The sequence below is a fragment of the Echeneis naucrates genome, chromosome 13, assembly GCF_900963305.1.
Source record: "Echeneis naucrates chromosome 13, fEcheNa1.1, whole genome shotgun sequence".
NCBI lineage: Eukaryota > Metazoa > Chordata > Actinopteri > Carangiformes > Echeneidae > Echeneis > Echeneis naucrates.
The window spans coordinates 7537122-7553265 of record NC_042523.1 but is presented as its reverse complement, the minus strand read 5'-3'; the positions used below and the strand labels follow the sequence as shown (position 1 = coordinate 7553265).

The window sequence follows — 16144 nt, the reverse complement described above, 5'->3', positions numbered from 1 at the left end:
TCAAGCAATGCTTTAAATCATGCAGATATAGCAATTTAATGTGGTAGAATCGTAAAAAGTGAAGTTTAGCATGGATGTAGTTTCTACATCCATAAATTTATTATAATCATTCCACACAACAGCAAATACAACAGGCTTTCAAAATTCAACACAGAGTTTTATTCTTTTTTTATTGTGAATTAATAAGATATTGATCTGGCATGTTATAATATGTCAGCATTTTTCTCATCAAAGCAGTAAATTTATTTGAATGCTGCTACTACTTCTACTTAAATGTGACTTCTTATTGCAGGATTCAATGAAATGGGATATTCCAAAATTGCGGTTTTGATACTTTCACCAAAGTTAAGCATTGGAAAAGTCTTCCGTCATATCCGCCTTTACCGTGGCAGATTCTATACATGATGGCAACGGACTGGAAAATCATCCAACGTCGAGTACAAGCCCCCATGCCAGGAATATGTCAACTCCTTGGAGCTGATGTTATATCCAGATGATGTGTTGTTTTCACACAGCTGCATTCAAGGCATTCACCAACACATTTCATGGAGCCAGTGAGTTTTTCTGGTATGCCTGTGTGATTGATATGGGCAAATTAAAAACAGACGCTAACCTTCACTGAACTCCAACATTTGTAGGTTAGATGAGGTAGACTTGGATCATCATAGCCTGTGATTCTGAAGTCGAGAAAAGATCGGTGACACCTGAGCAGCTCCGCTGATGTAACATTTTCTTTCCTTTAAACCTCACTTTTAAAAAGAAGTCAAAGAAAATAATAATTACGTAATACATTGGTTATTGTATGCAAAATTTTTCTTACATTGTCCCGCTATTTCTTCACCTGCAGAAACTAATTATGAAAGACATTGTTTGTTTTCATTGTTTTGAAAGCTCTTTGAGCTTTAAGATGCTGTTGATGAATTTTCCATCTGCTCGGTTTCCCTGAAGGATGAACAGACAGGCTGCATGTTGGTGTCGGTGATGAACAGGGCAAACTGTCACGCCAAGTCAAGTGAAATTTGACCATGCTGGTATATCAGCAGTCTCATAAATGACTTAATAATTGATTGGGAGCTCACATCTGAGTATAGTTTGGAAAATCCAAAGTCAAATGGAAAAGCAATTGGCTCCTTCAGCAGATGTTTTCTCAATTCTGAGACGATGCTGTAAATGTATAAGTTTTTGTTCACTGTATGCCTGCCTGCAGAATGTATTGACTCTCCCTGTGGAAAGATTTGTTGTTGTTACATGTGTATATAGTTGCTAGTGCAGCTAATCCAAATGTTACTAATACAGGATAAACATTCAGTCATTTCTCTGGGGTATTTACAAGGAAGAAAAGATAATATACAAAATAAACTAACACAAAATATTTTGCTGATGGGAAATGAATGCTAAGACCACCTTTAAATAACACCTTTAAAGTTTCATATAACAGTTTTTTTACACCTTCATTTTATCACGTGCATGAGATATAAGTTTCACTAATGCCGAAGTGACGATAGTCAAATAGAACGTGACCCCACACAAGACAAAAACATTTTTCCTAGAAAGAACACAAACTTATCAAATCCCTACTGTAGACATGAAGTCTTTCCTGCGGTCTTCACACAGAAATGTTGTAAGTAGCTCTACATGCTTGGTGAATCATAGTTATTTTTATCAAATGTAAGAAAACATGGCTGCAGATTATGTACATAGCGGCTCAAGTATTGAGGAACCACTGCTCAACAGCATTTAATCAATGATGTGCGAAGTAAGCGGGCAAGCTTCGGTCCTACTTGGACAAGCAAAGACTGCAGGATTATTTTTTAACAAGAATTTGGAAAAGCTTCCCTCCCAGTTGGATTCACCCAAGTGTGCTTGGATTGAGTTTGCACAGAATCCAGATAACAGAAAAGCTGAGCCTCACCCAAAGTGTCAAGAGCATGCAGGGTCCCTGCAGCCTCGAGGCAAATATTTCCCTTGCTGTTTTGTTACATGTGCTTTCTTGAACATAATTAACTTTCCTCTGATGAACAACATGCAGCAGACCATTCATAGTTTTTCATTTCATAATAACCACTGCAATAAAATCATATTTACTTATATTACAATTAAAATGAATGATTGAGTTTTCACATTTCTAGTGTTTATTATTTTTGGAAATGCTGTACTGTACTGTCATACTGTACAGGAACATATGACCTGCTTTCCATGAAAAATTGAGAAATATTTCTTTTTGCAGCTTAAATCAGTGCATTTTATATTTAGATTGGTATATTCTTGGACTGGAAACCCACCCTGATAAAAGCATGGAGAGAAATGATCATGACAGAGGAGGGTTGGAACGGAGGCTACTATAAAGAGCCCGTGCATGCAAATAAAAGATCAAACATCTCACCTTGAAAATTTAGACTCTCTTTTATAAACCAATGATAATGACTTAAATCACTCCAAACAACAATCTCTGTAGATGCCCTTTTTCAGATTGGCATATTCATATCAAGAAAAGCACTTTATTGGAAGATGTTTGGAAAATAAAAAGAGGACAGTCTAATTCGATACATAGTTCCAAATGATTCAAGCACAGACTAAATTTACATAAAATCTTACACAACTTACAGCCAGAGAAATATAACAATGTAACAACTGAAGTTTGAAAACAGATCAGCACTTTTACTTTTTTTTTTTTTTTAAATCTTTCCCAAAGACCTAATAAAAAACTCTTGGCTTAAACCTCTCGCAAAGTCATAGAGAAGTTTGGGATTTAAAATGTTTTTACAGCTCCACTAATGGCTTATTAAAAGCTTTATAGCTACCCCACCTTGATTTGTGTGTTTAATGTCAGGCCAAAATGTTAATTTGAACACTGTCTACATACACTGAACCAAAACACATTGCACGCTCATACTAGGTATACATTTAAAGCACCAATAAATTGTTTATGAGAATAGTGTTTTTTTTTTGTCAGCTATACCTGTCACAGTACAATTGAAATCACTGACAATTTATGTGTATCCTCTGTGTTGAAACTCCACTTTCGACCTTTGGGTTTGGTATCTCCTGTTTCACAACGCAGACACTCACTCAGTCTCTTCCCCTCCTCCTGTTGCCAGCTGGTAAAAAAAAGAGTAGAGCCATAAATACATGTCACATGAAGTAGAGTATTCTGGACGTATAGAATTTCCCCTGATCTCATCTCTCCCCACTAGGAAACACCAAGCTCAGCACAAAACAGACAGGGGGAGTGATGATCTTACTTGGGTGGGTTATAGACTCAGATCGACAAGAGGATGCTGCGACGGTGGGACTCACGAGAAATTACATGAAGAGCAGTGACATTAACACCAAGTATCAGCAGAGCTTTCAGCTGAGCGACGTTTCAACAAGCATGGCAGCAAAAGAGTGAGCAGCCCACAGTTGGCTCAAGGAAATACTTCGACATATGGGAAAATATGCTGTTGTGCTTTCTGTCCAGGGGTTAGATGAGAACAGTGACACCATTCCCATGCCTGTTTGATGACCATGAAGCTACAGCCATAGGGCAATTGTTCTCGCTAAAAAGACAGTATGTCAGATGTTACTTCTACATCTGGGGTGAATTCTGACACACACACACAAAATCTGGAGGATAACAGATGTAGTCAGTCCAGATGTGGAAATGCATGGGCCAGAAACGCATCCAGAATTTATTGCCCAGAAGTTTTACTTTGCCACTTTGCACAAGGACCAGGAGCAAGAAGACACACCGAACTTGTTCAAAGGTCCACTGAAAAGCATTTCTAAAGCATATTAATTCTCACATTACGTCTTGTTTGTTTGGACAAATTCAGTCCAGATGTTTGTCTAATTTTTCCAGTGTTTGTGCAAAAGAAAGCTAGAAGTTGGCCGTGGCTTCACATTTATTGTATCAAGATGAGCGAGGTATCAATCTTCTCATCTAACTTTGAGCACTGTAAGCACATTTCCTAACAATGTCAAATACACCCATTAGGGTGCAGGCAGGAGAGTATGTACACACAGACATGGACTCGAGTGGACTGCCTGAAGTAGCTCACTGGCTACACTGCATTTGTTACAAATGCAGGGTTTGTTTTACCTAAAACTCTGCGGCCTGGGGTCCTTCTTTCACTGCCTGCTACAGAGGCAAACAAACATATAAGTCATATTATTATTTATGAATTATTCACGGAGATGTCCCCACTGATAAAACTCACTGTTGATCATTCTGGTTAAACTCTCAGCATCCATGTTAGCGTTCCCTTCCATAACTCCAGAAATCTCGACTCCTGAGGGAAAAATGTATCATATTTAGTGCAAATGCATTGTTCTTAATTTTAATAAACAAATGCCTCACATAGTTATTAGCAATTTTAGCCCTGATATACCAATGATGAAATATTTATACTCTAAATAGCTGTTAGATAGTTTATCAAAGTTACATAATAAATAATAATATATTGAAAAAATATTGAATCTATAATACATGACAAAAATATAAATATTTTTTATTCTTATATGTATAATAACAGTATTTATCAACAAACCTTTACAGCTTTCAAAGTATTTCTTTTCTTAAAACAAATCCAGATTTATTTACCATTAAAAAGCTGAAAATCCTCAAATTTCATTGGTAAAACATATTAAATGGTTTCACTGACCTTCGAAGTCAATGTTGGTGGTGCCAGTGGAGACGGAGTACTGAGGGCCTGTAGACAGCAGCATCCATCAGTTGTTTTAAACATTACTTGATAAAAATCCTTTGACTTTCCAGTTCAAGAGAGAATATGTTACCTGAGACAACCCTGGTGACTTTGGTGATGGAAGGTTGGCCTTCGATGACCCTGGTAACCTTGGTGACGGAAGGTTGGCCTTCGATGACCCTGGTAACCTTGGTGACGGAAGGTTGGCCTTCAATGACCCTGGTCACTTTGGTGATGGTGGGCTCCCCCTGGATGACACTTGTAACTCTGGACATTTCGGGAGCTAAAAAAATGAGCATGGCACGTTTCAGCATGTTGAAAGTAAAGCCAGCACAGAATTTCCCCTCCATACAGAGAACCTCCCATTTGTATGCAAGCAACATAACAAATGGACCTTTCGCTGGCTCAGGAAGAGTTGCTATGGCAGAAATGTGATTCATAATCAAAGAATAATCTTCCAGTTTTTAACCATTGTGTTCTTATTCGCGTTTTTTTTTTTTGATGTTTTTCTTTATTATTTCATGTCTGAAAGACATTTTTTGAATTCTTCCTTTATCTCGTTGATATAGCTGACTGTTACAAAGATGAGTCAGCAGCAGAGAGTCCAACTTCTCTGACTGATGGTTCTTCAGCTGCCAATCCTTGTTTGTATGCATGTACTTATATGTGTATATGAAATTATCTGGATTATGTTACAATTGAACAGGCAGTAGCCGCCTGAATTTTATGCACAAAGCTGTTTTCTGGCCCAGATATCATCTGTCAGACTGATTAAGAATCACATGATGATGATACTCTGTCATCATTACTGTACCTTCCTGGATGACACGAGTGACGATCCTCTCTAGTAACAACAGGAGATATGAAGCCATTAATGACAATAAAAAATGCCCTTAGGGAAATTAAAAATACTGATTTGATAAAGGTAATATGAAAACAAACAAATTGCAAAAAACAAACATTGTTGCTACTTACTCATAAATGTAAGGGGAATTTCCTGATATTTGAATCCTGAGATGTACTGTAAAAAGGAGAAAAAAAAAACAAAACAAAGCCTATAAATGATTAAAACTGCATTAAGAATCGGCAGTGAAATGAAAAAACTGTTATACATCAGAAACTTAAAGCTCCACACCAGCTGTTTTCAACTGTGCTGTATGATCTTGTATGCGCTTGTTTTGTCTTGTCTTGTTTGTTAGCATAAATTGCACTTTGGCAGACAACTAGACGCAGCCTTTTATCTGCCTCGCTGCTTTGATAACAAGGAGGGTTTTTTTATTTGGCACCTTGAGTTGCCTGTACGTGATGATCCTCCTCAGTAGTGTGAGGAGATCCTGGCTTCCAACTGGGAGATCTGGAAGAAAGGAAAGCGTGTTAACCATAATTGGGTATTAACGAGGTTTGATATTAAAGAGGACATTTCTGGACATGTTTAAAAATGGAAAGGGAATATCAAATAAGCTTGTACCTCCGGGATATAAGACGTGGTTGACAAAATGGATAACTCCATTTGTGGCCATGATATCAGACTCAGGGATTTGGACAGAGTTCACTAGCATCGTTTTGTTTGCCTGAGGGAGACAGTTAAAATGAGAAATGAACTCCTCCATGGTATATCATTTTATCAAAGCAGGTGGAGATTTTATCAAATAAGTGATTGATAGAAAAATGATTTTATTGGATACTTATAATTCAGTAATAACACTGAACCTCCTCAGGTAAAAAATGAACTGGCTTAAAACAAAAGATATGAGTTTTGCCACACTGAATACTTACAGACAGCACTTTGATGTTACTACCCTGGATGGACTTGAGAAGGTTTGTTACTCCTGTCTCCAAACCACCTCCAATGAAGATGCCGTTGTTGATGTGATACAGAAGGATGCTTCTGAGAGCATTGATGTCACCTGAAAAGAATTGAAAACAGGAAACACATCAGTTGTTACTCCGTTCTCCATAACCAGGCACGCAACTATTTGAAAAACATAGATGAAGATAAAGGGAGTCTGGGGTACGTACTCTTCAACAAGTCCAAATCACGCTCACTCAGTCCAGTGAAAGCTTTGTCGCTTGGGGCAAAGAGAGTAAAGTCTCCTTCCTGTTTCAGCAGGTCAGTCAAGCCAGCGGCTTCCATCAGGGACAAAAAGATCCTGCCGCACACAGAGAAAAAAAAAAAAATAATAACTTAGCTGTTACCAAAACCACTGTGGGCTGACTTTCCCCTTCCCTTATATGCCACGTGGATCTCGTGCAAAGATACAGAAAGTTGTGGTTTTAGCATTAAGCAGCATTTTAATACCACAGTGCATTTTCGCTAACATTGATCTCTACTTACTTGAACCCCCCATTTTCTGTCAGAATCTCAAACATGGTTTTTTCAGCTGGTTTCAACAGAGTCTTCATGAGATGAAGGGCCCCATTGCTTCCTTCTTTACTGCCCCTTACCAGACAGGAATTCTCAATGCACACAGCCTGCAGAAATAATCCACAGTTTGAAGGCAAGGGGTTTAACGTTACATCCCAAAGATGGGAAGACTAATGGTCAAATGTCAGCAATAAAATATGTTGTGTGTGTAGACTTTATAAGAAGAGCTCACTGTGCGGTAGATGAAGACCCTCAGATATTTTCCTCCAATGGTTTCCACCCGCTGGCCATTGTATAACTGTCCCAGGACAATCTTGTTCTTCAAGATGTGGTTCTCCAGGATAACCTTGAGCAACCTCTGATCCATGGACATCACTTCATCTGTAGAGGAAAGGAATGGTTTCATATTTCCCTTTGGAAACTGAAACATAGAACAACCACTGTTGTGGCATTATTTCTCACTGGGTTTTGTTGGGCCACAATGTTCTGAGAGCAGCAGCCACAATACTGCCTGTGAAAAAACCATCTCTGGCATCAATGAGTGGACCACAGACAGTTACATACAAATCATGTTTAATGATTTGAACTGCACACGGTCTGAATGCATAGTTTCTCTTTCATCTAGCTGCTGCTGCCTTGCTTATCTCCCAATTTGCATGCAATCTGAATGGGTACAAAGATAAAAATATTCTGCTCCAACTAATTGAACATCCTTGTTACAGAAACAAAACATCTTTCCTCTTTTGGGTGAAGTCCAGGAATTTCCTCTGAGTGGGTACTTTGTCTTGCATGGCATAAAGCTTCTTAAGTGTATATACATTTGCTAATGAATCACCATGGAAAGCTAAATCAAGTGTTCCCTTTTGTTCCAGACGGTGGCTGAGAGCGTAGCAGTCTCCTGAGTGTAAAACAGTGATATGCATGAAATACTGAGCACCGAGTGACTCACCAGTAAAGGCAACATTGAGGGGAGCCAGTAAAGTGTATTCAGCCTCTGGCCTCATGGCAGCAGAAAGGCCCAGCTCGGACACCATGTCACCAAAGGTCGACTGGGACTGTCCAACCAGCTCCATCACCTGCTTGGCTTGAAAGGAAGAGGAAATAATGGCACTCTCAAAACATGGATTACAGGAAAAGAACAGCTGGAAAAGTACACTGAATATGTAATCAACCAGATAAACTAAGATAAGAGGAAACAAGGTGGCGCCACGCTTACCGGAGTCTGGCATGAGCACTTGGTCGATGAAGTGGATGACTCCGTTGGTGGTGACAACATCCTTCTTGAGCACCATCTTGATGCCGTTGACAGTCAAACTTTCACCATCGCAGCCAATCTCAATGTTGTTGCCCTCCAGGGTCTCATAAGAGCTTCCAGCGATGATAGCCTCAGAGCACTGGATTGAGCCCAGAAGGTGGAAATTCAGGAGAGCTGTAACGGTAAAGCATAGTTAAAGGTTAACATGAGGTTAGTGTAAAACAGACAATTGTTTATTGCACGTGTTGTTTTATGTTCTCTGTCATGTTAAATTACAGCTGAAGATACAAGCCCCTTGGAGTCCAAACACCCTTTGTACCCCTTGGGTCCTTCGGTGAGAAGACTTAAGATTTCTTCACATTTCTGTTCAACCTTGTGTGAAATGAGCTGATCTCATATTATAGGGCAAGCGGTGGGCTCATAAAAATGTTTGAGTAGCTGCCAATTTGACCAGTTTACTTGATGAAGCAGCTGTTTCCTGTCTCAGGTTAAGAATACAGCCACTGTACTTGAGGGACGAAACCCAACTCAGTTCTTGAAAATGTGTCTACAGTATTGATCCTGACCTCCTCACAAAAATATACAGAACAATGCTTAAAAAAATGAAAAAAATAAAAGAATTACCAAAGCGTCAAATGATGTGGTGCATCGCTTGACTTTCCACCCGCAATGTTGCGTATTACTTATTTTTATAACTCTCTAACTCAGCTTTGTTATGTATAGCCTGCCAATGTGTGTAAGTTCCAGACCCATTGTGGCTTCATCTGTTTTGAATTAAAAAAGTTGAACATGCAAAAAGAAATAAAGAAAATATATTCATGGGTCACTTGGTCTGGGTAACGTGTTGTCAGGGAACCCCGTTATTTGGTTTCCGGTCCCCTCCATCATTAAATATACATATGATTCAGTTTTGCTGCAGTTAACACAAACAGCCAGTCTCCACTGCAGTGTGGGACATTATGGAGCTGCAAAAGACCTCTAAGAGTTAAAAAGTACAGGTTACCTTTGAGGACCTCCTTGTCGCTCTGAAGTCTCTCCAACACATCACTGCCTAGCTTGTCAAAGGCCTCATTGGTGGGGGCAAAGAGTGTATAATGTCCTGGCATGCCCAGCTTCTCCAGCAGCCCAGCATTTTGAGCCAAATCCTAGAAGGCAATTTCATCGGCATGTGAAGCGAGGTTCAGTATACGACAGAAAGAAAACATTTGCGGGAGATAGACTTAATAACGCAAAAAAGAAGCTTATATAGCACATATAAAAGCACTGCATGTGTTCCATAGCTCCATGTGTATTCCTGCAAATGGTACGTTTCAACCTGCGGTTATTTCAGTCAATATTATGGATCTTTTGCGATCTTAAATAATGCACAGTCTCTCTTAGATGAAGCAGAAAAGAAAAAAAAAAAGACTGATTTATTTTCTTACACATTACCATGAAAATTTACTATCAAACTCCCCAAACTGTTCCACTTTTGCCTCAGGGTTCGAGGTGGTAATTTTCTTTGTGCGTACTTACGCTCAGAGTGGTCAGGTCATCATCAACCTCAATGGTATCCTGTATGGTGTTTCCAACAGCGCTGATGACGCGGTCGATCACATGCACAACTCCATTTGTGGCAACCTGGTTGCCGTAGATGATCCTAGCACAGTTCACAGTCACGACCTGCGCAAAAACACACACTTGTTATGTATGTTGTACCATCGCATGTAGAGCCTGCTGTTCACATACTGAATGCTTATTCTCACCCCGTTGGAGTAATGGTTAATATGGAGTCCGAGGTCATTGTACATGGAAGTGACTGTCATTCCATTCCTCAAGTCTTTGGTTAAGTAGCGTTTGTTGGCCATGTGATAATGCAGAGCGTTGTACAGTTCAATGTTGACATTGCTGACCAGTGCACTCCTCACTGTCTGTTAGGTGAGGGAAATGAGATGTTAAATCTTCAGACGCAGAGAAGCTCTCTGGATTTTTATTTTGCTTATGACTTACCTCATCCAGATTCTCCCAGGCCTCATTGCTTGGGGCAAAGAAGGTGTACGATCCAGGTCCCTCAATCTCAGGCCTCAGTTTTGAGATATCAGAGTATTTTTGTGTTGAGGTGGCTTTCACCAGACCCAAGGTGCCATACACATGGTCGATTGGAGCCACTAAGACAAATATTTACAGTGAGCATTATTAGCTGCCAGTTTACCGCTTAAAAATAGAAATAAAAACATTTGGAGCACAAGAAGACAAACCCTGCATATGCTGACAATATGTTGGCACATCCTCTTGTAGTTTATTTGGTTTAATCTCAGACATAGCACACAGCTGCTCTGCAGTTGGTAAACATTATCTCTTTTGACATTTATACACTGACTACCATTTAACAATTCACACTGTACCTGCAGGGCAGCCGCGCATGCCCTCCAGCTTCATGTATCCTGGGCAGCACTCATAAAGCACGGTCCTGAAGGCAAAACACAGATCACAAATGTTGGTATCACTTCAAAGAAGAAATTTGGCTTCTGAAATACAGTTTTGTTTTGTTTTTGTTTTTTTGTTTTCGTAATTGTAAATTTCGTATTTTATATGGTTGCCATAATCTGAGCCAAATCAACATGTGGCCTTCAGTGTTTCCAGATGTTGCTAATTATTTCTTCCACTGCCCAAACAGTCCATGTGGACCTGTGGCCCGTGCCAAAGCCTAATGGAAATGGTGCGTCGAGAATTATGCTACCATTACAGTAGTAGATTTATACAGTATTACCAATACCTCCTTTTTGAGGCTAAATAATTAGTTTTGACTCCACTTGGCATTTGGTTAACCTTCGTGTTATTAGACACTGGCCTTGAGAAACTGCAATGTAATTAGAACTGAGTTTTAGGAAATTTTCGGTTAGCATACGGAACATTTAAAGGTTGCGATGGTCTTTATGGAACAGATGAGCTAATCTTATACACAGTATCATGTAATAGTCATCAGAATTCTCCTTTTTTTCATCTAAACAATAATCATTGTGGTTTCTGTTTGGATAATTACAAATGAGACATGATTACTTGTGGATTGATAAAAAATGTGAAAGTCATTGTCTCCCCACCACTTAGATTTGGTTGGACACCATAGCCTAGGGGGGTTAGTTAAATTTTTAAAGTGCAGCTGCCAGATATAAACATGCCTATACTCCTCGTGTCAGCAGGTTTGAACATGTTGGAAGCATAGCGTGTTTCCAGCTCCTGCAAAACCAGACAGAGATGTACATTTCACCCAAATAACTCATGGGCTTGCAACAATAAAAAGACCCACCAGACGTAAAGAACACCATGGATGTGCCCATTAGAGATAAACATTACCACATGTGTCAAGAGCTGACTGGAAGTTCATTACTGCCTCGCTTTTATTGTTTATTGCTTTATTGTTATTGTTCTTCACCACTTTATCTGCTCTATATAGAAGAAATAACCATGGAAAGTGGTAGAACATCATCATCATGTGGTCCTGTTTCACACATATGTAAACAATGCAGTAATTGAAATTACACTTGATTGTATATGGGAGTGAACATGGGGGAGCGCAGATTCTTAGTAGAAATTTAGCACAATTGGACGTAGTTCATCTAAGCCCTTTATCAGAATTTTACTTGTGAAATCCGGACATCGGCAATCATAAATGCATGCTATCTGTAGAATTTGTCAGTATAAACATGATAAACCAACCATTACACTTTGAGGAATCATAATTAGTAACACTTGGATTAGTCAGATTTATATACAAGCATTTACTTGCAAGGTTGTGCACAACTGCAGATGATTATCATGATAAAAACAGACCACAAGCCGGTGAGTAATTAATGACTGAAGACCATGACATTCAGAGACCAGACATGAAGCACTGAACTGTGGTGCTGTCACAGCTTTTATCCGCTGCTGCTGTGTGAAACAGGACCAAAGCTTCTGTAGTGTGGAGGAAACTCTTTAACAGATGTATTTGAATCCAAGTTGAACGGGGTTGGAGGGACTAGGATGAGCTCATACAAACCCCAATGGGGCAGCATCAGCAAAACCCTTGCTACATTGCTTTCCCACACAAAGAGACCATGTTTGGCCATGAAGTTGGAAACTTCTGACTTGTCAGCATTTCTATAAAAGGACTTGTTCCACTAACAATCATGATAATAGCTGTCACACATAATAGATGGTTTGTGGCTCTTTTCCAATTCATCCCATCAATAATGGGCATCCTGGAAGTTTGCTTGTGCAAAACTTTCTTGGAGATGGAGCTGTGCTGGAAGCAGATACATATTTGTTGAATTGGACTTCAATGGGTGAAGCGTATTATAATACCATTTAGAAAAAATGCTTTAGTTGTGATAGAGACTGTCCTCCTGCCAAGGAGCTTATCATCAATCATAATTACATTTGATTGGCATATTGTTAAGTGACCTTTGGCAGCCGTATGATGGCAGTAAAGGAAGGAGTCGGGTGACATAGTGTATAGAGCAAAGTCTGCAGTTGGAGAGCATGAATGGTTTGACAAAACACAAGACTCTCACAGACTGCTGTGTGGAACTTACCGTCAACCTGGCTTCTTTTATGCATGACCATTCCCCTTTAAGCTGAACATCATGTTTGTTATATAAACTGTGGCAAGGATACACGTCTCACCTTCAGGAAGTACTTACTTTAAATCCATACTATGATCTTTCCTTAACCTAACCAAACTCTCACTGTTTCACAATTTACTGTCACAAGTGCAGAATGGAACAATAATTATTAAACACAGAAAATATTTTTTTTTATCATGCTTGTGAAACACCTTTAGAGTTTTTGCAGGACAGAATGGGAGGAATGGTAGAGGGGGCATAGTTTTGGATGTGGTAGGCAAGGTAATATGGTGTATGTTGTGGAGACTAATGTGTTTTGCAAATCTTTACCTGTCTTTTGAATCATTCTGTGCATCTTGAAAAAAATGAATCTGCCATAAATTAGTCTTTCATGTCTGGCCCTTCGCTAAATGGGAAGCAAATTTAGTTGGGATTTAATTCATTGCATTTGTCATGAATTGAATAAATCTCATCCAGAAATTGGAAAATGTCTGCCTCGAGTGCAGCTCTGCTTTTAAGAAATATTCATATAAGGCAAAGTGGAATCAAACTATTTTTCAGCAAGTCAGGGTTTAAGAAATTCAGTGAATCAGAATCAATTGAACTTTTGTCCTAGCCATGTTTTTGAGTGATTTGATATAGTTCTGTGTCAGACTCCCATTGAAACAGATAAAATTCTTTGGCTGCTACCGGCATTATCATTTGCCAACTTCAGTAAGCTGTGTGTATTCATCATGAATAAGTAAGCCTATTTAGAGTGCACAGCATGACTCGGTTATAATGCAAGAAGAGGGGGCAAACTCAGTGTGCGGGCATTGTATATTTGTAAGAGTGAGACAAGGAGTGAGATAGACTGTAAAATAGGCATGGTTTCAATTCAGCTTTAAACATAAAAGTGCTGAGCGAGCAGGAACAATAAGAGAAAAAGAGCTTGTCCAGAACAGTTGAGCTGAACACTTTTCCAGTCATGAATAGAGGGCAAGATTTTGCCGCCACATCACATCCTGGAATCAGTGGTTCACCACAGCGGCATCCAACGACGACCAAGCCTCATAAGTTATGAAAGGGCCAACTTATAGTTTATAAGACTAAATGGGACAACCTTCAATCCAAAGAGTTTCGGGTCATGTCCACAAATGTGTTATTCATTTTAAGCGATAGTTTCATTCAAAGTAAGTTACCACATGTCTGTCTCAATGGAAACATCCAAGTTTCCATGAGAATCCTCAGAGAAAAAGGAAAGTAGAAAAAGAAGCAGAAGGAGCACACGGTACGGAGAAATACTCCACCTTCAAAAGCTGTCAGCCGTTTGAATTTCTTTGTAATGCTCATCTCCAAACTGGAGAAACATTGTGTAATGTTTCAAACATCAAGTGACACTTACGCTTTCTTTCCACAGATGGCCCCTTGGTACCAATTGCGACACGTGCTGAAGTACTTCTTCTTGGTCCCCATGACTTGCTGGAGTGCACAGACATTGGGTCTGGTGGGACGTGAGGGAAGGGAAAAAGGGATTAATCAGATTTTATGGAAACTTTCATTTCAATCACATGTAAACTATTAAGAGCCATTCAGCCCTGCTGGGAAATGCTGAGTGTCAAACGTGAATCATGATTTAGCAGCTCTACCCTGGCTGTTTTCTGAGACCTAACTATACTATAGCCCTGCTGGTTAACAGTTTATGGAAGAAAAATGCAATTATATTCATTTCTGTTTTTATTAAATGCATGACATGACATTTCATCTTAATAAATGATAAATGCAAATAAATTATCACTGTATTATATAATATATTTCACATGAAAATAGAAAATGACACAAATGTGCAAAAACAGTTAGATGCTTCTTATATTCCAGATTTAATGCTATTACATGCACAACAAAAATATCACAAGGGCTTTAAAAAAAAAAAATACTGAAAATACTGATAAGCTTACCCTTCTTTCCTTGCCCTGATGCGACTGTGGGCAACTATTTTGTCATAAGCTGAAGAGTCAGCATGGTCGAATGTAGAGAGCACAAAGAGTGCAAAGGCAGCTACAAACAGGAGCTTCATCCTTGATTTCTTAGCTAGCCCCTCCAAACCCAAAGTAACGGGGACAGACACAGAGTGGGAGTTTATATACCATAACTCTCACCCACCACTGAAGGGGGATGTGGCTGCATTTCATGCAATCATGGACCACCCAGGATCTCTCAAAACCTGCACATCCCTACAAAATACTCAGCTTCATCCTTTCTTTGTGATGAACATTTCACACATGTGGTGCATGCTTTTGTATGTTAAAATCATTTCCCATAGCATTTTTAAACTGTTGGATGAAAAATACTTTGTAATTGTCTTTGCCACTCCTCTTTTTTGCAGGTTTAAAGGTCAGATGTTTGGATGCACCGCTCACAAAAAGATATACACATTTCTAACAGTATCTTTTTTGTTTTCTTTGGAAAAGTTAAAGACAGAATGACAAAAACAATGTTAATTGATTAAAATATCTTAAAAGCAACACTTAATTGAACTGCAAAGAAAAACAGGAAAGTTATCTGGACAGCCTTTGTTTACAACAGTCAATATTTTAAGGCATGATTAGTTTTCTCCATTTATTTTGCGTTTTAAACAAACGGCCTATATCGATGGATTTCTCAGTAAATAACTTTAAATAACTCTCAAAGATTAGAGGCATATACACTCTGCAGATGGAGTCAAGCTCTATCTTGTCTCTAAAAGCATCATTTATTTGGAGTGAAAGCAAAGAAGCATTACATAAATCAATGATCTGAGCAAACGCCGGAGCGCTGATACTTTTCAGTATGTAGTTTGTGCCACCTGGTGGTGGGATGGAAGGAAGGTAGTTTCTATAGTGCACTTAGAAAAACACAGAAAACACATTGTTGTGTTTCCATTAATCCACCCTAGTTATGTGTGAAGTTGCATGACAATGTCGTAACAGCCTCTGAATGTCTAATCCATACTGCTCTTAAACTGGTCGCTAAGTCTTGTAAGGCGGCGATTTCTCGGATACAGCTTCTTCCACAACATTTAGGAATTTATTCGCAAATTGCTCACATGAACAGAGGAAATCCAAGAATTGTTAAACATAATGATTATGACCTGCAACTTATAAACAGCATGAGCACTCTCGTTAATCGTTTAAGCAGCTACTTTAAAATGAGTAATCATGTTTGGCGGTTCCTGAAAAATGATCAACTTATGCCAGTCCGTGCTATTGGCTGGAACAGGCCAATAAAAGACCATATA

General features: G+C 39.1%; 1 protein-coding gene across 2 annotated transcripts; it reads right to left on the bottom strand.

Annotated features, from left to right (window-relative positions):
- Nucleotides 1–2448: 2448 nt before the first annotated feature.
- postnb (periostin, osteoblast specific factor b) lies at nt 2449–14973 on the bottom strand. 2 transcript variants are annotated; one of them, XM_029516860.1, is made up of 22 exons: nt 14826–14973; nt 14273–14371; nt 10690–10754; nt 10295–10452; nt 10051–10215; nt 9821–9967; nt 9309–9450; nt 8267–8479; nt 8000–8134; nt 7283–7431; nt 7021–7157; nt 6705–6835; nt 6462–6592; nt 6154–6256; nt 5972–6039; nt 5661–5706; nt 5500–5529; nt 4777–4968; nt 4644–4691; nt 4200–4271; nt 4082–4120; nt 2449–3098 (listed from the first exon to the last, which is right to left on the bottom strand). In XM_029516860.1, exons 1-22 carry the CDS (start codon nt 14942–14944, stop codon nt 3070–3072), a joined length of 2418 nt encoding a protein of 805 aa, XP_029372720.1. In that variant the 5' UTR covers nt 14945–14973; the 3' UTR covers nt 2449–3069. The 2 variants fall into 2 exon arrangements, with proteins under 2 accessions (XP_029372720.1, XP_029372721.1); XM_029516861.1 differs by lacking the exon at nt 4082–4120.
- Between the last annotated feature and the right edge of the window lie 1171 nt (nt 14974–16144).